Source organism: Ictidomys tridecemlineatus, chromosome 2 (assembly GCF_052094955.1).
Source record: "Ictidomys tridecemlineatus isolate mIctTri1 chromosome 2, mIctTri1.hap1, whole genome shotgun sequence".
In the NCBI taxonomy this organism is placed as follows: Eukaryota; Metazoa; Chordata; class Mammalia; order Rodentia; family Sciuridae; genus Ictidomys; species Ictidomys tridecemlineatus.
The window spans coordinates 139764541-139788169 of NC_135478.1; the positions used below are offsets into that span (position 1 = coordinate 139764541).

The 23629-nt window shown below is 42.2% G+C and overlaps 1 protein-coding gene across 1 annotated transcript in view; it reads left to right on the top strand.

The window, feature by feature from the left end:
• Aoah (acyloxyacyl hydrolase) overlaps nucleotides 1-23629 on the top strand; it is a 202798-nt gene that overhangs the window by 165917 nt on the left and 13252 nt on the right. Inside the window, exons 14-19 of the mRNA XM_005319198.5 lie at nucleotides 2649-2685; nucleotides 3824-3898; nucleotides 10857-11029; nucleotides 17395-17453; nucleotides 17601-17660; nucleotides 18968-19064. Of these exons, the coding sequence (XP_005319255.2) occupies nucleotides 2649-2685; nucleotides 3824-3898; nucleotides 10857-11029; nucleotides 17395-17453; nucleotides 17601-17660; nucleotides 18968-19064 (501 nt within the window). The remainder of the gene's footprint in view (nucleotides 1-2648; nucleotides 2686-3823; nucleotides 3899-10856; nucleotides 11030-17394; nucleotides 17454-17600; nucleotides 17661-18967; nucleotides 19065-23629) is intronic.

Genomic DNA, 23629 nt, shown 5'->3' on the forward strand with positions numbered 1-23629 from the left:
TACTGAAAATGGGAAGTGGAGAGTCATGGGATGGAACGGAATGAAAAGCCTGGGGACAAGTGAGCATTACAGGGTACCACATCGGCATGCAGGGGCCACACTTCTCTTACCTCTGGAGGAAAATAGAGAGCAATTGAACATTCAGAAATACTTTGAGTCTCTACACTTAGGATCAGTGTTGTAATATCAGGTATCTTCTCCCAGTGGTGATACTAGGCCTCCCAATTACACTGGGTTTCTCCTCTATTCAAGCTTTTGAACTAGCCTTTAAAAATCATTCCCAGCACTCTATTATATATCTACCCCCACAGACACTACTCCTCGGGTACAGAGGTTGCATCCATCTCATTTGTTACTCCCCTATTAAATGACAGGCTTGTAGCCAGTGCTCACAAAGGAATGCAGGGAATGAAGGAAGGCATGCATGCTGAGATGACTGGTTACCCTTAATTTATATGACCGTGTACATTTGGGAGGGTGGTACCAGGGATTGAACTCAGGGGCACTCAACCACTGAGCCACATCCCCAGCCCTATTTTGTATTTTATTTAAAGATAGGGTCTCACTGAGTTGCTTAGCACCTTGATTTTTGCTGAGGCTGGCTTTGAATTCATAGTCCTCCTGCCTCAGTCTCCAGAGCTGCTGGGATTACAAGCATGTACCACCTGCTTATATGCTGACTGTGTGCATTTTTAATAAATACTGCCTCCCTCCAAAAATGAAATATAAACATTGGAGGGCAAGTCTTCAAAAAAATGAATACATAAGCCAGCACTTCCAATTGGAAATATACCCAAAATATTGGAGGCAGAAATTTGAAACTGATATTTATAATAATCAAAAGATGGAAACAACCCAAATGTCTGTCAGTATATGAGTATATAAAGAAAATATGGCCTATATTGGAATATTATTTCATCTTAAAAGTAAAGGAATTCTGCTATGTTCTACCACATGGATGAAAGTCAAGGACATTATGCTAAATAAAATAAATCAGTCACAAAAAAAGACAAATTGCATGACCCATCTACATGAAGTACCCAGAACAGTTAAGTTCAGAGAGACTGGGAGAAAACGGTACTGATTAGAGCTATCAGTCATTAAAGGCTGACTACAGAGTTTCACTTTGGGATTATGGAAAAGTTCCGGAGCTGGATAGCAGCGATTGTTATACAACAATGTATGTCCTTAGTGCCTCCAATATTTTGGGTATATTTCCAATTGGAAGTGCTGAGTTCAATCCCTGGTACCAGTGTGTTAACATTCCTGATTCAGCCAAGAGAACATTAACATTGCTTATACAATTTGCAACTAATTCTATGTGACAAAGAGGGTACCACTGAATGGTTACACAGCTCAAGGGAACATTGGTTGGCATGCCCTTCCTGGCTGTGCACAGCCCTTTTCTCCAGGTGGATCTGTAAGCACCCACACCTGCCTCCCAAGCGTCCAAGGATGGAAGTTATAGGAGAAACTTCCCATGGAAAGAGGCAACTGGATGTTTTTTCTCCAGCTCTCATCCACTGATTTGCATACCTGTCTGAGGACTACTAGCTATTGTAGACTAGCCCCCCAGAGATAAAAAGGCAATAAACCTATTCATATTCACTCTTTCTGGATGAGGAGCAGTGTTCCACAGGAAATCAGAATTCTGCATTGCAGATGGAAGGGTCTGGTTTAAATTGTGTTTCTACATATCAGTAGTTGTGTGACTATGGGCCAGTCACAAGTGAGCCTCAGTTTCCTCATCTATACAATAGGAATAATGTCAGGCTCAGTGATGCACACCCGTAATCCCAGCGGCTCTGGAGCATAAGGCAGGAGGATTTCAAGTTCAAAGCCAGCCTCAGCAACTTAGCGAGGCCCTCAGCAAATCAGTAAGATCCTGTCTCTAAATAAAATCCAAAAACAAGAGCTTTGGATGTGGCTCAGTGGTTAAGCGCCCCTGGGTTCTATCTCTGGTACCAAACAAAATTAAAAATTTAAAAATAGGAATAATATGGTCCCTAACTCAACAATAGTTCTGATGTCTAAATGAACTAAGTGTTTAACAATATGTAGAATAAAATAAATATTTATTAAGCATTATTTCATGTAAGAGATACATTGATGGTCACATGCCATTATATGCGCTCTACAATCTGAACCTTGCACTCACCAAACAGCCTGAAGGAACCTCAGGAGTGAGCAGAGAAGCTAGGAGGAGTTTAAATAGAGCTCTCCAGGGAGATGCATAGTTCTCAAAGAATCCTTTTCACTGTTTTTCTGGTCCTTGAACTCCTTACTTAATTTGGAGTAGTTTGTCTCTTTGATGATAGATATATACGTTTTTCTCATACCAACTAAAATGTTCATTCAGTCATGTTTAGGAAATTTCTTGAGACCCATGAATCCAAAGGGCTTTTGACTATCTTAATATAATGTAAAATAAAAAGAAAACCCCTGAAGGTTAGAGCTACAGGATAAAACACTATAGAAACTCACCAAAAGCAAGTTACCTCCAACAGTGTGATGATCTGGTTGACTGAAGATTGTACAATAATGCTTCTACTTCCATGAATTCAACCCAATTAGACTCTCATACTCAATTTGATAATGTTAAATTGAACTCACTAACAATTATTATTTTCTTAATTTTAATCACTCAGGTGCATCTTCCCATAACCTGGAGGAATTTATAAAGAGGTAAGTGGAAAATGGATCTAAGAAATTGCTTTTGGTTTCTCATTTTGAAAAAGGAATGAAAACTCTCTGTTGCTACCTGATAATCATTTCTACTGAGCATCAATAACTCATTAGTCATCATCCAAACACAAGTATATCGCTTCTCAGACCAGTGAGCATAGGAAGTGATTAATTTATGTAGGTTTCTCAAAGAAGAAGCATAAAAATGCATACAAATTAGGTGAAACTTAGGTACAACCGAAGTAACTAAAAAGACAAAAAAAATTATCTCATATTCTTGCTTTATGAATAAGAAAATATTTTTGTGTCATTTTAGGCTTAAAATTCACAAGTGAGGACCTGAATGGAAGTCTTAGGAAGCTTTGCCCTTTTGAAGTTGACTATAGGACCACAACTGTTAGGATGTCCTTGAGCCTGGACGTAAGTCACCCAGGTTACTCATGTGCTTATTAATGACAAAGGGCTTTGAAAGATGCTAAGAAGATGGTGGTGTGCCTATATATCTGGAATTCCAATGCACTCCTTTTAATGCGGTATTTTTCTAATGGCAAAGTGGGCTAAAGGTTGTAGAGAAGAAGGGAAATGGGAACAGTGATTGGCCATACCAGAATGAAAGAGAAATAGAGGAAAGCTTACCAAGAGAGCATTCACTGTATTTCTAGGTCTAACATAGTACCCGGCCCATCGTAGACATACAACAGATATTAGTCATTTGAATCAATGAGTTTCTTTTTGTTTCTTTGCACCTTTAAGAAAATAGAAATATCTGCCAGAAAGCCCTCAAATCAAGCTGCACCTTTTGAATTTTTCAGTCCATTTCAAGGTCACCCTTCTTTCAAGGTGGTCTTCATTGGTCTCATTTTCTCATTATAAATGATATCAAGGTCATGAGCCTAAATAAGGTACCCCATGGCAGTCATCTAACCATCAGAAGGCAACAAAGGCCCATAGAAGGAGCTTATATTAAGACATATCCTTTCATTATTTGCCCCTTTGAGAGAGAGAGAGAGAGAGAGAGAGAGAGAGAGAGAGAGAGAGAGAGAGAACAATCACACAAAGATTTCCCCCCAGGCCCAGCCTATCTCTGGTTGCAAAGCTCTGTCTGACACTCAGATTCTGTCTATCTATGGCTTCTCAGCTTGTCTAGGAACCAACTGTTGGACCATCCAGCCATTGTCATATATGCCATGATTGGAAATGATGTCTGCAATGGGTGAGTTACTGAGAAAGAAAATTTTTCAAAAGTTTTTGGGTCCCCTTTTTCCAACCCTATTCAACGCCAACTCCACTCTATTATCGTGGCTTGCTGTTAATGAATTTCTCTATCTTAGAAGCCAGTCCTAGATCTGTGAAATCAATAGAAACAACCTGTGAAGCTGAAAGCCTCTTTTGAAAGTACTGTAACTGATCCATTAATGCACAATTCTGAGGTTACAACAAATTGGTGTGTCAGGACCAATCATGAGTTATATCACAAGAAATAGGATACTCCTAACCAAGAATCCCAGATTGAAAACTGATGGCTTTTTAAATAAAATGAAGCATAGTTATCCCATAAGAACGCCTGTCTCACTTGTATTCTGATTACTTTCTTGTGTGGAAGAGACAGCATAGACTTCCACTATTTGTAAAGAAGATGCATATAATTCATAGGCAATCCTATATATGGGTCAACCCATGACCCAGAGTAGGAAAAAAAAAAGTAGTTTTGCTAAAATGCTAATATCAGTAATGATTTTAAAATGTTAAATGACTTACTTCCCTCTCAACATTTGGGGAGGTTTATAAAAATATTCATATTCCTCTAAGAATATGCTGTGTGAATGCCATCTGGCCCAAAATAAATAAATAAAAGGGGAGATAGGACCTAGAGCAACTCCCCAGTGGCCATCCATCCACTGTTTTAGTTAGACCAACAGAGGTTCCATGAGGCACTTGAGGTCACACAAATTGATTAATGGCAGAGCAGGAAGTGGGCCACCCTGCTCACTGCCCAGCCTTTTCTTGCCCTATTTCACTCACCAAGTTTCCCAAGCCTGTGCTAAAAACCATGTCCAATAATATTAAAGTGTGTTTTCTTTCACAGATACCTCTGTAGAACTCTGATGGTGAAGGAGGTGTAGACATAATCAATGAAACGAATTCAGGGCAGTAGAAACCACTTCATGATTCAGAGATGATGGGCCAGCCCCACTCCCACTCTAAGTTTTTTTTTGCTTTTTCCCCAGAACCCCAGACCATCCAAGGTCCTTACCTGTATGGTGAGTTACCTGGGGCTTTCCAGTATATAGCAAATGTTCCTAAGGCCTGCCATGAGCCAAGCGTTATGCCACTCGATGTCATTTCATCCCTACAGCAGCCCTAAGAGGCAGGTAGAATTGCCTACCTTTCACAGATAAGGAAACTGAGGTTCACAGGATTAAGAAACTTGCTTATACTGCTATCAAGTAGCAAGGCTGAAGCCAAGCCAGGCGCTCTGATCATACACTGTGAACTTCTTTGCTTCCTTTTACCTAGTCAATTTTTTAAGTGTTTGTTAAGTACCCACCATATGCCAAGCACTGGGACAAGCTCTGAATTCAATGGCAAAGTTGTCATAGTCCCTGAACTCAATCAGCTTACAGAGAAAGAAGCACTGAGGAGCAGCCCCGAGACCCCATCACAAAAAGAGAACAAACCCTGTCTCTCCAGCCCCCATCTAAAGTCACCCGGGGAGAAACAGAGAGCACGTGGGTTTTTCTGAGTAAAAAGCACCTGCAGAAAGAGGTTCTGACTCCAAAAGCCAAAATTCCAGAAATTGTACTTTTCCAGAGCATCCTGCTGACCCAGGGGACCCCTAAGCCCCATCCTGCTTTCTCTTTTTCCAAAGAACCAAAGAGCAGGAAGATATCAGCCAGAGACTTGTGCCAGCCTCTCCCCCTGCTTGGGATCTGGGCAGAGAAGCAGCAAACATTTGGGTGAAAGAACAGAGTTGGCAGTATGAGATGTCCCTGCAGTGCCCACTTTGTGATGTCCTATGGAGGGGTTAGAAAAATAAAGACAGATGGCAACATACCTCCCCAATCTGCCAGAACATCAAGGTGGAATAGATATCCCAAAATGAGCAAAGGGATTTCATATAAAGCCTGAGCCAGCCAGGAGTTGCATAATAATTCTGTCCTAGAACTTATTCTAGGATACTTGCTTGACTTTTTTCATCCTTTTTCTTTCGTGGTGATGCCAGTTCTTACTGAAACAATACAGCTATGTGCTTCTTTCACAACTCTCTAAACTCACGCAGTTTTTCATTAAATACTACCTAAGTGAATGAAGGCCATGACTGGAGGATAGCTTTTAGTATCAGCAATTCCCAAAGGAAGATAATATGAATGTACTTAACTTTCTCATTGTAATGATATTCAATTTTACCTCTGCTAACTCAGTTTCCTTGGGCTTCACCTATCACTACCCTGGAAAGCTATTTAATATGAATAATACAGGAGAAAAATTCCCAGAAACAGCAAATGGGGTGAGCTACAGTGGTAGAATGTTTGGGTAGTGGAGGCACTGGTGGGGAAATGGAAATGGCTTACAGCCTCCAGTCACAAAGGCCAGTGACAGCCCTTCCCCAACATCCTAACAGGTCATCTCTGGAAAGAATATTGGAATTTCTGGAAATGACACAGAACTATACAACATCTAATGCTAGTCACACCCATTGACATGGCTCTGTTTTCTTCAGTGGGCATAGAAATTATAAATGATATATATTTTTCTTTTCTTTAATTTGTTATACATGACAGTAGAATGCATTTTGACACATCTTACATAGATGGAGTATGAACAGGATGTAAAAAGTTACACTGGTCGTGTAATCATATATGCACATAAGATAATAATGTCCAATTCATTCTATTATTCTTCCTACACCCATACCCCCTCCCCACCCTTCACGCCCCGCTGTCTAATCCAAAGTACTTCTGTTCTTCCCTAGCCCCCCACTTATTGTGAATTAGCATCTGCATATCAAACATTTGACCTTTGTTTCTTTGGGACTGGCTTATTTTGCTTAACCTGATATTCTCCAGCTCCATCCATTTACCAGCAAATGCCATAATTTCATTCTTGTTTATGGCTAAGTAATATTCTGTTGTGTATATGTTCCACATTTTCTTTATCCATTCATCTGTTGAAGGTTGGTTCCATAGTTTAGCTATTGTGAATTGAGCTGCTATAAACATTGATGTGGCTACGTCACTGTAGTATGCTGCTTTTACATCCTTTGGGTATAAACCAAGGAATGAGATAACCAGGTCAAATGGTGGTTCCATTCCAAGTTTTCTGAGGAATATCCATACTGCTTTCCAGAGTGGTTGCATCAATTTGCAGTCCCACCAGCAATGTATGAGTACATAAATGGTACATTTTGCACCCAATGGAGAGAGAGCCAGGAGACCCATACAGGTTGTCTGTGCTTTCCCATCTCCAACTATTATTTGTCTGCAATGCCAGTGCTTAAGTTTACACCCACTACAGGTAACAGGCACTGCATTGAGAGGAACTGACAAGTCACAGGCCCCAGGGAGCCTGAGCTAGTGGGTAAGCCATGCTGTGGATCCAAATGGTAGGAAGACCATCAGTGAAGGAACAGAGAGGACTCCTGCTGCTCAGAGGAATGCTCTCAGAATCAGAGGCCTGGCTGACAAAGGGAATGATTAAGGAATTTCCCAACCAAACAGCCTTCTCCAGGCCATGCCTACTCTTAAGGAATTTTCCATACATCTCCAAGAGGAGGGGAGTATGAGCCAAGGAGTTCCCACCCCATTCTCAGCCTGTGTTGTGAGGCTCCCTTGAGGGGGTTGGGAGCCTGGTGATAGGAGCCTGGTGATGTGATTGCAACTGGCTAGTGCCCAACTCTTAGTTAGATGATGCAAAAGCATGTGCACCCGCTGCGTGTAAGGTCTGCACACTTGATCATGACGGGTGGCGGGGCATCAGCTCTGCTCGGGGAGGATGGCTTTCTGCAGAAACTGTCTGCCTTCTTCTTCAAGAGGGGGCAACCTCTCTCTGGCATCAGCCAGGGGAAATCTGGCTGGCGTATCTGCAGGCATAATGAAATGACTGTGGCCAGCCCTGCACCCTAGTAAACAGGCTTATTTTGCATGACCAGTCACAATTCATTAGGCCAAGAACAGGCTTCTGAGCCACCCCAAGGGGTGAGGCTCTTTCGCTGTTCCCAGTCTGGCCATGTGTTCCTTACATGTGCCAGAGTATACATCAGTGGGCATTGACTTCTGTGTCACTACTGCCCCAAGTATAACCATCGTGTTCCTGGACTGGTGTTCACATTTTCCCTCTGTTGCTGTGCACTCCCAGTCTCTCACCCTTCTGTCTCAAGTGTCTGGGTTGAGCTCATCAGTATGGGGGGCGGGGGGATGCCCAGTCACTGGGGTAGGCAGGAAAATCCAGGTGGCGCTGACATGGCACCACATATACCTGGGTTAAAAAAATATTAGATCTCTTCAGCTAAGCCTGTTAAGCTTTAGTTGTGAGGAACCTATGAGATTTTTCCCAAACCACTAGCACTCACTCGTTGGTCCCCAGAATGCCAATACTAACTCTTCCCTACCCTAAATTTCCAGGAAAAAAAAAAGAGTAGTCAAATGGCGCGCTGTTTTTTGTTGTTGTTGTTGTTGTTGTTGTTGTTGTTTTTTATAGTACCAGGGATTTAACCCAGAGGCACTTAACTACTGAGCTACATCCCCAGCGCTTTTTTTGGGGGGGCGGGGTTAGGGGGTACGAGGGATTGAACTGAGGGACACTCAACTAGCCACATCCCCAACCCTATTTTGCATTTTACTTAGAAACAGAGTCTCACTTAGTTGCTTAACACCTTGCTTTTTGCTGAGGGTCTCACTGAGTTTTTTAACACTTGGCTTTGAACTTGCAATTCTGCTGCCTTAGCCTCCCAAGCCACTGGGATTACAGGCACACACCACCACACCTGGAAGCACTGTGAATTTTTCAGAGACAGAAACCAGAAGCATTTTTTATGCATATGGCATGGGGGACCTGAATTAAGAATTGGTTGCTGTTTGACATGCATGGCAAAGGATTTAACTGACAGTGCACACAGTAAATTACACAACTCTAGAGGGCAGAACACAGATATCTGGAGAATGCTCCATTTGCGATACCAGGGCTTCCATTTTGATTTCACTTAGCAATTAGTCATTTTGATTATGCTTGCTTAACTTGGAGGGTGCCCTTTCATAAGTGATACAAATTAGCTCAGATTCTTTATGTATAATCAAGATTGTGTCTCTAATCAAAAAAATCATTAAATAGGGAGTTTGGGAGACTTTGCTCCATCTTAACTCATCCTACCTTTATGTGGCTGGAGAGATCAGTATAATTGCTTTGTGCCAAAGTGTTTTTGTGTCAGCAGAACAAAGAGAGGGGGGGGGGGCGGGAAAGGCAAGGCAAAAGTTAGCAGGCAGAGTATGTGACCACACCAATGACACAAGACAGGTATAATAGACACCCAACTCATTTCTCATTTCAGCCTTGCCTTTGCACTCCAGCTACACAGTGAATACAAAACCTGGTTACTCTGGTTGGGTTCTCTCCATCCAAATCAACCTACAAGGCAGCCCATATCCCCTTTGTAAGCGGAGGTCTTTCTAGCACTGCTTGCATACATACATGAATCAAGCCAAAGCCCCTGCCCAGCCTTATGCCCCCAGGAGGTAAGCAACCTACTTTCAAATCCTTGCAGTTGCTTGTAACACAGGCTGGGGAGATTTTTATTCCAAAAGTAATATGAGCTTTTTTTACAGCAATGAAAAGCATGGATTTAGCATTCATTTCTACATGCTGAGGTTTTGTAAAAATCAGACAAGTTTCTTTCTTTCCTTAGGAAAGTCCAAGAAACCCATTACATTGTGTGGAATTACATACACCAGCCACAGAGAGCACCCTACTTTCTAAATGAGGCTATAGATTTGTAATTTACTTCTGATTTCCACCTTGAAAATACCTGTCTTGTGTCATTGGTGCAGTCACATACAGTGCCTACTAACTTTTGTCTTGACACTCTCTTAAGTGCTTTGATCTTAGGCCTGTCCTTCTTATAACTACTTCCAGCTCCTTCTTTTCCTATTTTACTAACTTTTATGAAATAAGAAGAGAAAAATATAATTTGAAAATTGGAATATCTTCTGTAGAGCACAGCACCACCACTACTATATGAAGACAGATAGTGGTATAAAATGAATGATTGGCAAATAGAGTAGTAGGGATATAGCATCTAACAAGACAAGCACTAAAGTTCAAATTCAGTATAGAAACTAAAAGAATAAAAAAGAAGATATAACCTGAAGCCAGGTATGGTGGTGCAGGCCCACAATCCTAGCTGAGGAGACTGAGGCAGGAAGATTGTTATTCAAAGCTAGCCTCAGCAACTTAGCAAGGCCCTAAGAAATTTAACAAGGCTCTGTCTCTAAATAAAATATAAACAAGAGCTGTGGATGCGGCTCAGTGGTTTAGTGAGTGGTTTAGTGCTCCTGGGTTCAACCTCTAGTACCAAAAAAAAAAAAATACAGTGTAGATGCATAATATAACTTCATTTCTCAGTGAGGTTCTGTTTTTCTAATTGTGATACATGTGTGCCAAGTTTTCAAGACCAAGTTTCAGAACTTGAAGTGTCAAACAAATCATAAGCAAAGCCAGACCCCTTTGGTTTCGTTAACTAGTCTAAGTTAGGATAGGTGAGTCTATGTTACAGAAACAAACATCCCTAAAATCTTAGTAACATAAAGCAACATTTATTTTACCCTTGAACATGTCCATCAGATATTATGGAAGAACTCTGCTCCAGGACTCAGATTGGTAAGGCAGCTATCTACAATATTGCCCATAGCTGTGGCAAAGAAAAAGACCCTTTTAGAGGCTCTCACACCACCAAACTGCTCACAACTCATTGGCCAGAACTGATCACATGGTATACCCACTCACAAAGGTGTTAGGGGGTACAATTTGATTATGTTCCAAAAAGATGGAAAGCCAGAAACATTTTTCAAAAAATAGAAAATAGAACAAATAACCACATTATGGGGGTGTGTGTTATCTTGTATTTGCATGCATTGCTCCTTGAAATCAACTAAGACATTTTTTGTTTCTTCCACCAACAGGCAGACTGACCCAGTTCCAAGAATGACCACTCCTGAGAAGCTGTACTCCAATGTCATGCAGACTCTGAAGTATCTAAATTCCCACCTGCCCAATGGCAGCCATGTCATTTTATATGGCTTGCCAGATGGCACATTTCTCTGGGATAATTTGCACAACAGATATCATCCTCTTGGTATTGGTTTGCAAATACTTTTTACTCTTCAACAATGTCAATGTATACGTGGTCCAATGTACATATGATCAAAACCTTATAGGAAGATGCCTAAAATGCTAGTACAGAACGTGAGTTGGAACGGATGAAGGAGACGAGCCCTCCTGTGCAGCATCTGAGAGTCACTCTCCAAAAGTGGGCAGAGTCAGATTCAAAGCCAGAAAGGGCAGAAGCGGTTCATGAAGAATTAGGAAAAATTGAAAGATAACAGTTTAAATCAGGAAACTCTTTTGACAGAGGCAAAATGTAGGATGAACTGAAGAAGTTCTAACAGGAGACAGAAAGTCCTGAGTCAGAGAGGGATTTTTCCCAACTTTAGTGTGGGTGCCTTCATGTGCCTTCTAGTTTTCTAGAACTCTGTAGACCACAGACCTCTGGGCTGCTAACTCCCTATATCTACATCTCTCTTGCAGACTCTGAAAGACTTTAAAGTCCCTAGAAACTTCTAATGCAGCTTTACCACTCCAGATACTGTACGGACAATATGAAAGTGGTATCATTCACATTAGGAAGAGCTGACATGCTGATCCTTTAAACAACCCTGTGAAGTAGATGTTTTTACTAATGAATTCCATTTTATAGATGGAACAGGTAAGGCTCAGAGAGGTTAGGTAGCTCACCAAATGTTGCATAGCGCATTGAATACTAAGCTGGTGTTTCAAAAGGGCTCTGCTTTCTATATTTCAGGGGAGAATGTCCTTTCAAAACTGTCTATTAAGTGCCTTTATGTGCCAGGACACAGTTCTAGGTACTGAATAACCAGCAATGAATACAATATTTCTAAATTCCTGCCTACATAAAGCTTATAGTCCAAAGGGGAAAAGACTCTAAAAGCATGTTAAATAATGATAAGCACCAAAGGAGGAAAATTAAACAGGGAAGAGGGCTGGGGAGTGGTGGCCTCAATCCTCTCTGATGAGCATCTACAAGGAGAGGCCTGGGTTCCCTCCCCTCAGCCCTGAATTGATAGCACCTGGGTCCAGCAATAGTGAGAAAGGGGCTGTCCTTCCCCGTATTACCCTTCCTGCCTCCAAGACCAACCCAAGCTAAATTATGCTGGAGATCTAAGCACTTTCTTCATGAGTCAGAGGAGCAAAGAGAGGGCAAAACCTGCAAAACATTCCTTAGTGATTTACTGAGAGATCAAGGTGGAGAGTGAGACTTCACACTTGAGGCCATCAAGAGCTTGCCCTTGCGTATATGATTTTGGGTTATTTCCATTTTCCCTTGACCTCCCACAGCTCCTGGTTAAGCCACCCCCACCTCTTCTCCTCCTCTCCCAGGAAATTCTACCCCTGCTCACATGAGAAAAGAGCAGGTGTCCTTTAGCCAGCTCTCAAAGGGCTCTAGAGTCTTCACTGGGGGAAAATGGTACCTCTCTGCGTTCTGACTCCCTGTCACTGAGGATGAAGTCACTTTCCTTTTGACATCCTGAAGTGCATCACACACGCTATTATCCAAGCAGAACACCTTCCCACTTCCCCTAAGGAAAGCATAGTCTGCCTGTTCACACAATTTTGACCTCGCCCCTTAGAAACAACAGTGTGAACACACCCAGGAGAATTTTGTCCCACTTTGAGCTGCCTTGAAGGCCTTAAGGACAATCACGCAGGCTAAGAACATCTCTGAGCCAACAGATACGAAAATCACAGTCTCTCCAGCAGATTCCATTAATGCTAAGAAATGCTTGGAGAAGGGAAGTTAGGGGAGGGGAAGTGTGCTCCCAATTTACTTCATCACACCAGAAGGGAATTGACTTTGGGTTTTCTGATTTCAAATCCCATTCTCTTTCTAAAAACTTCTGGTAGATAACCTCCATAATTATTTGTTTGTTTGTTTGTTTATTTTGGGACCAGGGATTGAACTCAGGAGCCCTCAACCACTGAGCCACATCCCCAGCCTATTTTGTATTTTATTTAGAAACAGGGTCTCACTGACTTACTTAGCACTTCACTTTAGCTGAGGCTGGCTTTGAACTCAGGATCCTCCTGCCTCAGCCTCCCGAACTGCTGGAATTAAATCGTGTACCACCGTCCCGGCCTCCATAAATTCTTTCAGATACTCCATGATTTACATAATCTAACAACAGTAAATAATAATGACTCCCTACAACTTGGAAAGGAGTGATGGAAGAAAAAATAATGATTGGGAGACTCATTGTTTACCTTTGCAGATTCTCTAAACTAGAAGTTCTCAACCAGAAACAGTCCCCCCAACCCCACCTGTTGTCACAATGCAGGATTGAGGGAAGATTGCTAGTAGCATCTAAGATGTAGACTTCAGGGATGTTGCTGAACATCCTGAAATATACAAGACAGCCCCCCACAACCAAGAATGTCAGTAGCACCAACAGTGAGAAATTTTAGCCTCTTTCTGGCCACTAGTCATGAGTGGCATCTCACCACACAAAAGAGGAATAAGGAAAAGGTGAAACAAGTGTTTTCTATATAAACCCTAGTTTTGAAAAAAAAAATCCAATTAGGGAAAAGTCTGAAATCATCTACAATTTGTTTAATATGTTTAAGTAATGATTCACGTCCCAAATTATCCCTGCTGCCTGGTTGCCATGGGAAATAAGTTATAAATTTCTCGAAGAAGCATCAGGGTCCTTCCTAGAAAGACTAGGGAGGTAGGTGAGATTCTTGCAGCCTTCCCAGTCCTCCTTTGGCAGGGCTCACAACTCACATAAGAGGAGAGCCTTGAAGGAAGGACTGTGACCCAGCTGTCCCTTTCTGCTACTCTCACTTCAAACTCAACCTCTGCATCTCCATTCCCACTGGACATGAGCCAGCCTTGAAGCAGGGTTAAAGAGGAACCAGCCTCCAGCTTTGGTCACTCTCCATGACTGAGCAGATCGCATCCTCATCAACAGCCAAACACTGGAGCCCAACTCCTGGGGCACTGTGCCAAGACTTGTGCACAGCAAAAATCAATGGATGGGGGTGGGGTTCTATTCATTTCTATATCTGAGCCTAGAAGCATAGTGATAGGTCTCTGGGTTTGACCTTAACCACCTCTTGAGGATTAGGAGAGTTTAGACAGCAGAGGGGTAGGGACATAACCCCTGGTCAATGACACATTCTCTACTTCCTCCATTCCCCCTGGACAGGTCAAGCAGAACACAGCCTGAGCATTCTGCAAAGGTTAAATGCCACAGCATTGAGTAGCATGGGATGGAGGCTCAGATCAAGAGTGGGTGCCCATCTTCCTCCTGATAGGGAGGCAGGAGTGATGGACCCCTCCTAGTGTCTCTCCTTTCCAGCCATGTTTGGGAGTCACTGCCAATTAATGACTAGCTGCCAAGAGCTGGGACAACCCCACGATCTCCACCAATAATTGAAATTCCTGGGGAGAACTCCTCATTGTCTTTGTGAGGAGCTGCCAGACAGCAAGTCACATATCAGGATTCTGCTTGCATAGAGCTTTTAAGAAAAGTCAAGCTTGACCAGTCATAAGTCCTCTCAGCTACGGTATAAGAGGAAGATAGTCATTCTAGAAATATGTCTGAAGTACATGACAAAAAGATGACATAAGATGGAGTCCTTGTCCTCAAATGAGTGAGAAAAGACAGCTCCGCTGGGGAGAGAGCGTGTAGATCCCGACAGTGACAAGCACCAGTGCCAAGGTCAGCATACAAGCTATCGGCATTCTGGAAGTTGTTCAGAAGGTTCGAGTGTGACTGAGACTCAGGGTCTGCTGTTTACCAAGAAGTCTGCACGTAGCCTTCCCTGAAGGGCCTCTGCCATAAATCAGCAAGTCAGTCTTGCCCCCATTACTCCTCCACTTGAAACCAATGTCTTTTAAAATTCCTTGTAGTTTATACTACATTACCAGCTTTCTCCCAGTCTGAATTAATGTAGTTTAATACATTTAGATGGTATTTCATGGAGGTATGACTGATCTTCGCTGGTACTAAGCTTTTATAGTATCTAAGATTTCAATTATGTTCCCAGCATTAAATGAATATCAGATTCTGTCCTCAAGAACTTACAAATTACTGAGACACAAACTGCTCCTTCTAGCCAGCCAGAGTAGAACACATCTTTTAATCTTCAGAGGGAACATATGGCAGCCATTGGGCCAGTTCACCGTTCCCTAACACATGCCATTTGCGTGCGCGTGCACACACACACACACACACAGATAATTCCTGGACAATGTGACAGTCCCTCTAATCTATTATGCCCCTATTCCTGAGCATTCTTGATCAGCTTTCTTAACTAGATTGACTATCTGATGAGGGAGTCACAGACAGAACCTCTTTCCATGTGCAATATATCATGGTCTCATCCCAAGGTACCTGGGACCTTGGGCTATAGGAGTAGGACAGCAGGGACAGGTGAGTACGATAGGTTGGAGTCAGGCTGTGACCGGAGCATCCAGTGGTTTGATCTCCAGTGTCCTCAGAACAGGACAAACTCCAGTCCCTCTGGATGTCAAAGCTGTCACACTTAACGGAGCAGGTAGGGAGGGTCCAGGATCATTACTTGTGGTCAGGCATGAGATGCCACCTCTTTTTGGTATGGAGACACCTCAGCCATTAAGCAAAGAGACGCAGGCCATCCCTTATAGCCAGGAATACATCAGGACCCAGCAAGGTGTCAGAGCCTTAGCAAAGCCACTTAGGGTTCATCAGGAAGCCCCAGTCCCAAGATGGCAGAAGGTACCAAAGCAAAGGGCAGTCAGAAACAAGGCTGCTGCTCAGAGGCAGTTGCCCCAGGGGAAAAGTCATTGAGAGGCGCAGAGGGCCAGGGTGGGGAGTGGAAGCTGCAGGCCTCAGTCACTGCAGCGGGGCTGCACTGGGTTGAGACAGGCCGGAACACAGAGGAAGGGGCAAATTGCAAAAGGGACAAGGAAAGGAGAGGGCAAAGAAGCCTCAGTGGGTGAAAGCAGAGACTTGGGGAAAGATAGGAGCTCAGGGCTCCATGTTGGGCCAATGCGATGGAGCTAGTGGCTTGGGAGTCATTTAAATGTGAAGATGCAGAGCTCTGTGCTGAAGAGAGAGCTGGCGGGTCATTGTGACTTTAATAGCAGTAATAAGTCTATGGCTTTCTGGTCCTGAGATTCACTCACTCACACAGAGAATATATTTTTCCTCTATGACAAGCAAGTGGAATTTATCTTTCAGTCTAACTGATCCGAGGTATAAATGAAAAATAAGGCTGTGTTCCATCACCTTCAATCTTTCTCTTCACTCAGAGATAGGGCCTATTATCTCCTTTGATTTTTTTCAAGAGTGTGAGAAGTGTTAATGGATACAGCATCCGTCATAAGATGGAAGGAGGGAGAGAGGGGAGTATTGGAAGAGAAATACCCCCCCCCAGATTCTGGGTCTATGGCTGATGTTCAGAAAAGTTCTGGATGGGCCCCAAATGGCACTTTCCCTTCATTCTTATATACCCCTTTAGCCTGCACCCACAGATAAGCATAGGGTATATGTACTAATTAGAGCTCCAATAAGATACCCACCGGGAAAACCTCAATCCAGGGCCATGAAGGGGACACTGTGTGCTGGCCTCCCCCATCCCACCCACATTGGGAGGCCTTCAGTTCATCTTCAGGGCTCTCCATGGTCAGAGCTTCAGAGACTCAGAATGTTCTGCCAGACATTCCTGTTTTGTTTGTTTCTCTTTTGGAGAGTAGTGTGTCCTCTACGTTGCTGTAGATTTAAACATTCTATTGCCTAAGTATGTGTAAAATGTGCTGATAAACCAGAGTGCTACTTACAAAAAAAAAAAAAAATGTTCTGCCAGGTCTTTAGCTTGGGACACTTGGGTCAGACCTGAGTGTTTCGTGAACTTGGGAAGGAGGAGTGAGTTAGCTCCCACCTGGAATGCTCCCTGTGCCCCACAGGAACTTGGCCTTTCATACCATTGCCAGGAGAAAGCTTCTGCTCTGCAGAGTGCTTCTGGAGTCTCGATAAGGCCAGCCATCCAGCCCTGTCCCTGCCCAGGCCAAGAGCTCTCCATGGGAAGTAAACTCCTCAGAATCCCTTCCCCCAACCTGGAATCTCTAGGGGCTCAAAAAGAAGTAAAGCAAAGGAAAGGAAAGGAATTCTTTTTTCTTCTTTTTTGGTACCAGGCATTGAACTCAGAAGCACTTTACCACTGAGCCACATCCCCAGTCCTTATATTTTATTTAGAGGCAGGTTCTCACTGAGTTGCTTAGGGCCTTGCCAAGTTTCTGAGGCTGGCTTTGAACTTTAGAGGCAGTGATAAATGACAAGTCAGGGAAAGTCCGGTTGGCAGTGTCGAGGCACCTATGAATGTCTCTAAGTGTTGCTATGTGTGAGTACACACAACATGCCCAACCTCTCTGTTTTCCAGGCCAGCTAAATAAAGATGTGACTTACGCACAGCTCTACTCCTTCCTGGGCTGCCTCCAGGTGAGCTCACTGACACTTGCTGCAAGGCCACATCACAAATTCTCACTCACACACACAAACACGGGCGTGCGCACACACACACACGCACACACACCTGTTACCCACTGCTGCTCCCCTTTAATCAAAGTGGTGTTTTCCTGCTCTCAGGTCAGCCCCTGCAGTGGCTGGTTGACTTCCAACAAGACGCTCCGGACTCTCACTTCAGAGGTAAGACTGGCACAGTCTTTTGGGACCATCTTGGATCATTCTGTCCCTCTGTTTGTTGCAGTTTTCACTAGGGGTGGATCTGGAAGCATGATGGTCATCAAGAGTGTGAGAAGTGTTAATATGAAATAGGATGAAAAGCCAATGATGAATAACAAAAGCAAATTGCCAGAGTGCTGGAGGCACCAAGAGACAGGGGTGGCCTATCTCCCTCTGCCTCTCTCTGGGTCTGGATCTCTCACTGTGTCTCTCAGTATCATTCCCCTATGCACATGTGCGCGCGCGCGCGCACACACACACACACACACACACACACAGCATGCCCCATATATAGTCATAGAAGTGGAAAGCTGAGCAAGGTTGGGCCTGTGTATCCCTGGAGTTCTCTGGAGGTCAATGAGGAGCCTCCTGATGTCTCTGAGGGAACCCATTGTTCAAGTAAAATGGTTTGAACTACTTTCATGGATGGTGAACTATTTATTGAATCTTTTTTTAAAAAAATAAAAATAATTCAATTTTTTAAAATACAAATAACATAAAAATACACAAAGAAAATACACGATAACAAAAATCACCCCAAATTTTACCACCCAAAGTTACTATGTGTATATGTCTTTCATTATCACTTCCATAAATAGAGATTTGGGGTTTTGCCTACACAGTATGAGAATACACATGTTCTTTTCTGCTTTCCAATTTTTATATATTGTTTCTTCACATCATAATAACACAACCATTTTAAAATAGACAGCCTATGAATATACCATGATTTATTGCATCCCTTGGTGTTTGACATATGGGTTGTTTCCAGTTTTTACTATGATAAATAGCATTGCAATGAACAATTATACATATAAAGATGTATGTTGTGAGGACATCTCTACTTCCTTAAGATAAATTCCTATAAATTTATTGTGTCAAAGGCCATGCCCACGTTTATGGATGTGACCCATATCATCAAATCGCTTCCAGAATGATGAAACTAATCAGCATTCTCATCTATCTAGCCCTGGACATTTATGTTCTCAAGGTTTTCATCCCATCTATGCCAGTCCCATGGGGGAAAAGTGTTATCTTATTGCTTTAATTTGCACTGATTTGATTCCTAATGAATGCTAACATTTTTCATATGCTCACTGGTCATTTGCACATGAATAGAATTTAATGTGCAGAGCTGTTCTTTGCTGGTAGCTTGGAGAAAGGAAGGTGGAATGGGGAGGGGAAAATCGATTTCTTTTTTCTGCCTGAATTATCTCATGAAAGTCAAAGTCTAGGTGTTATGGACTTCTCCCTATTTCCCTCCTATTCAGAGAGCGGAACAACTCTCCAATACACTGAAAAAAATTGCGACCAGTGAGAAATTTACGAACTTCAATCTTTTCTACATGGATTTTGCCTTCCAAGAAAGTAAGTTGCTTGGTTTTGGTATTGACAGAAAACAAACACAGCAGCTGCAATGGAGAGCTTTCCAGGGCACTGAGTTAATAAAGCAGCAGTTTGGGCAGGGTTACTTCCGCCCATTCTTTCACTAGTAGCTCTCCATATTGTCAAAGGATAATGCATGCGACTCTTTCTGAATGGGCTAGGGCTCAGCATTCCTTCATCACTTTATTTTTTTCTTTTTTATTCCTCTTACCACAGTTTTTATTGGTGCATTATAGCTGTGCGTAATGGTGGGATGTGTTGTTATGTCTTCATACATGCACACAATATAACAATATAATCTGGCCAATAGCACTTCTCAGCACTTCCCCTATTTGTCCCTTTTTTTTTTAAACTGATTCCTCTTTGATTTTCATGAGATACCGTCCCCTCTCCACTTTTCTTTTCCTTTTTTCTTTCTAGCTTCCACACGTGAGAGAAAATGGCCTTCTAAGCTTACCTTATTTTGCCTAACATAATAGTCTCAAGTTCTATCCATTTTTCTGCAAATGACATAATTTCATTTCTCTTTATGGTAGGTTTAAAACTCCATTGTGTATATATGACACATTTTCTTTATCCATTCATTCACTGATGAACTGGTTCCATAGTTTGGCTATTGTGAATTGTGCTGCTGTAAACATGGGTATGCATGCATTGCTATAGTATGCTGACTTCAATTCTTTAGGGTAAATACCAAGGAGTGATATAGCTGGGTCATATGTTGGTTCCATTTCTAGTCTTTTGAGGAACCTCCGTACTGATTTCAGTGGTGGTTGTACTATTTACAGTCCCACCAACAGTGTAGAAGGATTCTTTTTCCTCCACATCCTCTGCAGTATGAATTATTGTTTGTATCTTTGATGACTGCCATCTGACTTTTGCCATCACTTCAGAATTCTGAAAGGAATAGAACAGATCCTTGGAGAGAGCTTTAGACTGGGAGCCTTGGAACTAATGGAATCACCTAACCTGTTCTTACCAATTCAGCAATGTCCTTCTTACCTACAGGCTAATGATGGGTGTACCAGAAGTGAGGGGTAAGACAATACCTCTCACAGTGGGACACAAGATTACTTAGGGACTCAGTTGCAGTGCAGATTCCCAGGCCCCAGTCAGGATGAACCTCAACCTCAACCTAATCAGAATCACTAAGGGAGGAACCAAAGAGTTTGTGTCAGGGGAAATAAACAACCTACATCCCAACTTTCTGGAAAGAATATCAAGTTTCTTTTTGAGTGTTCTGTCCACTAGTGAGAGGCCTCACAAAAACAGGCATGATTATTAGAGCTATGGATTTATCCTTTACATCTTGACTCTGAAAAAAGTATTATTTATTCATTGTAATCCTTCCAGATTCATTTTTATTGCTAAGCAATTTTTTATACAAGAGAAAGCCCCCCGTTGATTGACTGCCAGCTGAGATGATGCTAATGAAAAGCTTTACAGTGTATGCAAAGGGTGGAAGATTTCTTATCCAGAGTTTATCGTCTCTATCCCCCCCACCACCACCAGCTCCTCCAGCCCAAGCATCTGGGATAGAGCAGATGGCCATCATGAATTATCAAATATTACATTAGTTGACACATTGTGCATTTCAGACCCTAGTACTTCAACTCTGAACATCTTTTCAACAAGACTGATCTCCCTTAACTAGATTTCCTGCCTGCATAATACACAATTCTCTCATGGGGAGAGACATTTTGATAAATAACCTCTCATTAAAATGCAGAGTTAAAGACTGGTTAATGAATTCCTGGTGTAAACAAATGCACCACCAAGTGATCTTTGATCATCACCAACCTTGAATATAGATAAAGTTATTAAAAATATAATATTGTCTAACATTCACATGGGACTTTTATATTTTTCAGGGTGATCGCTGGCCCTGTCATTTGTTATCTATGAGATGGTAGGCAATTCTCTGAACAACTCTAACTGCCCCTTTCTAGACCTGGAAGTGGGGATGCAGTATCTACCTAACAATCTTTGTGATAATTATCTGAAATGTGTCATGCTCATAAACGCTATGCTTGTGCTACATAACCTGTTCCCAGGAGAGAGTACCATAGTCATGACTTTCCCACTTCCTGTATGGTTTGGGATGAGCAAAATGAATGCCACCTGGGAGCCAATGTGAAGGCAGGCTTCACTCCAGATCTTCCTAATAACAATCTTAATCTTGGGGTAGGAGACCTATATATAGATCTCCTACCCCAAGATTAAGAGCTTAGTCATTCAATCATCAGATTTTTTTTTAACTGTGTCTTCTCTGTGCCAAGAGCTGTGTAGATGCTTGGAATATCATTGTCAACCAAACAGAATTATCTCCAAGAGAATATAGAGAGAAGAAAGAGCTTTATCTGTGACACAGCATTCCAGTGGTGAACTAGAAAGCTTGGAAACAAAGCCTTGCCAGCTCTTTCCTGTCTTCATGGCAACAATAAATGCAGAACAAAAATAGATATCTCAGTTAAATTGAACTGAATATTCTTCATCAACATGATTGTAATTTCCCAGGTATTTCTCTGTGCTTAAAAATTCACATCCACAGTTCAAGGAATTTCTTATTTTGCAATCTCCTGCCATTTGTTAAAAATAAATAACTGAAGATTCGGTTCTGGTACAGGACCTTCTTCATCTTCTCTATGTGAAGTTAGTAGGCACCCCACTGGGGAGGATACATGAGCAGAATGAACAGGAGAGTGGACACACGGTGCTCTAGACTTGCCTTCACAAACTTCTGGTGCAGCAGCCCACATTGATTGGATGGGTGCCACCATGTCTACCTCTGAAAAAGCTAGAATTTTTATCTAGTTTTCAGGAATTCAGGTAATGACTTGACTTAAGCCCAAGTAAGGGCATTTGGAGCTTGATATGCTAGCATTTCAAGTGCAGGGATCATCCACTCAGATCCATTTCTGTGGGTAACTTTTCAGTATGAACAGCACATTAACCTGGAAATCTACCTCATGTGGGTGTAATGTGCTGTTATAGAAAAAGCCCAGAATTTACATCTGTGTTCTTACCCCAGTTCAGGCAGAGAAGCTCTGTACCCTCAAGCAAACTAAAAAAAACACTCAAATTTTGTTTCTTTTTATGTAAAGTAGCAGTAACTAAACCATAGGGTTTATGTGAGGATGAAGTGAGACCAAAGCTTGTCAAGTCTAAGGACTCAGTGGCTGTTAGCCGGCATCTCCCACTGCCTCCATCATCAGCGTTTATAAAGCAGCTCCTGCATTCTCCCAGGTGATACATATTAATTCTCTTTCAATATCCAGCCTACCTCCCATCACCATTCATGCTGAGAATTCATTGAGTCACTTTGAGGAAGATATGGTAGAAATGTGGCTTTTTATCATTGCACTCTCTATCAGAATTAAAAACTCGGTAAAGTCACTTATTAAATATGCAGTCTTAATAGTCCCATGAAAACCCCTCTTCTCATTTCAGTACTATATTTGAGCTGACTATTGCATCACAAATATACTCATTTCTCATGACACCGAAATTCCCAATTTCATATCCTGGTGACCGAGAGAATTGCTGTTGAGGACCCCTGTCACTTGAGGGTAGGCATAAGACCTATTTGTTCTTCACTCTGACAGCCTCGGTCCAGCACTGAAAAGATGATTGCTCATCTCCAAAGATTCTTTTTTATCTTTTGCTGACTCCTTTTCTAATGGGTTGTGAACTAAGCATAGGAAGCAACTTTTTCTGCCTTCAGGAAATGCCAACTTGAGCAGGTGATGTCCTTTTTCTTTGTATCGCACCTCTCCAGAAAGGGAAAGGAAATGCCAGCTGGCTGATAGGGCCACTTTTACACCAACACTTTAAATATACCTCCAGCTGCCCTCAGCTTCCAAGACAACTCAATCCAAGTAAATCTTGTCTTTGGTTTCCCATTCCCCTGAATACTTCTGTAAAACCAGCCAGTGACTCCGTGTTAACCAGTTCCTTAAAATGCCTGCTAGTGTTGCTGTTCATCAGAGTCCCCAAGTGCCTTGTGAGCCTTCCTCCACCATCTCCATCACATCTTTGAAAAGCTGGTCATTAGCAGACTTCCTCTGACTTTACAGATAAAGACATATCATGCACCAAATCCCAACAGATGGTCCATGATCTTTCCATTTTAATTCATGTCTTCTGAAGAACGATTAGTAATTCATTTTGAATGATGGTTCTGGATAGGAAGGAAACTGACCGACTTACTACGTTATCCTGGATTGAATGGCCCTCCTGCTCTGAAATCAATCAGAAAAGAAATAAAGACCACTGTCTGCTATTGCATTTCTCCTAAGAAAGTAGAATTTCATCCTGAGATTTTTTTTTTTTTGGTAAAGTATCATTCTGCCTAGGAATACTCAAAGTACAAATAAAACCTTATACTCCTGACTATGAGTTTCTAAGACTACCTTTAAATTTTACAGTCCGGACGTCTATTCCTATGTGGTGACCAATACTGCCTTCACAGACACAGAGAAAATGATATTTTCCACTGTGAATGGACTTATTATAGCCTTGGTAACCTCATGGCATTTTCTTTCAAT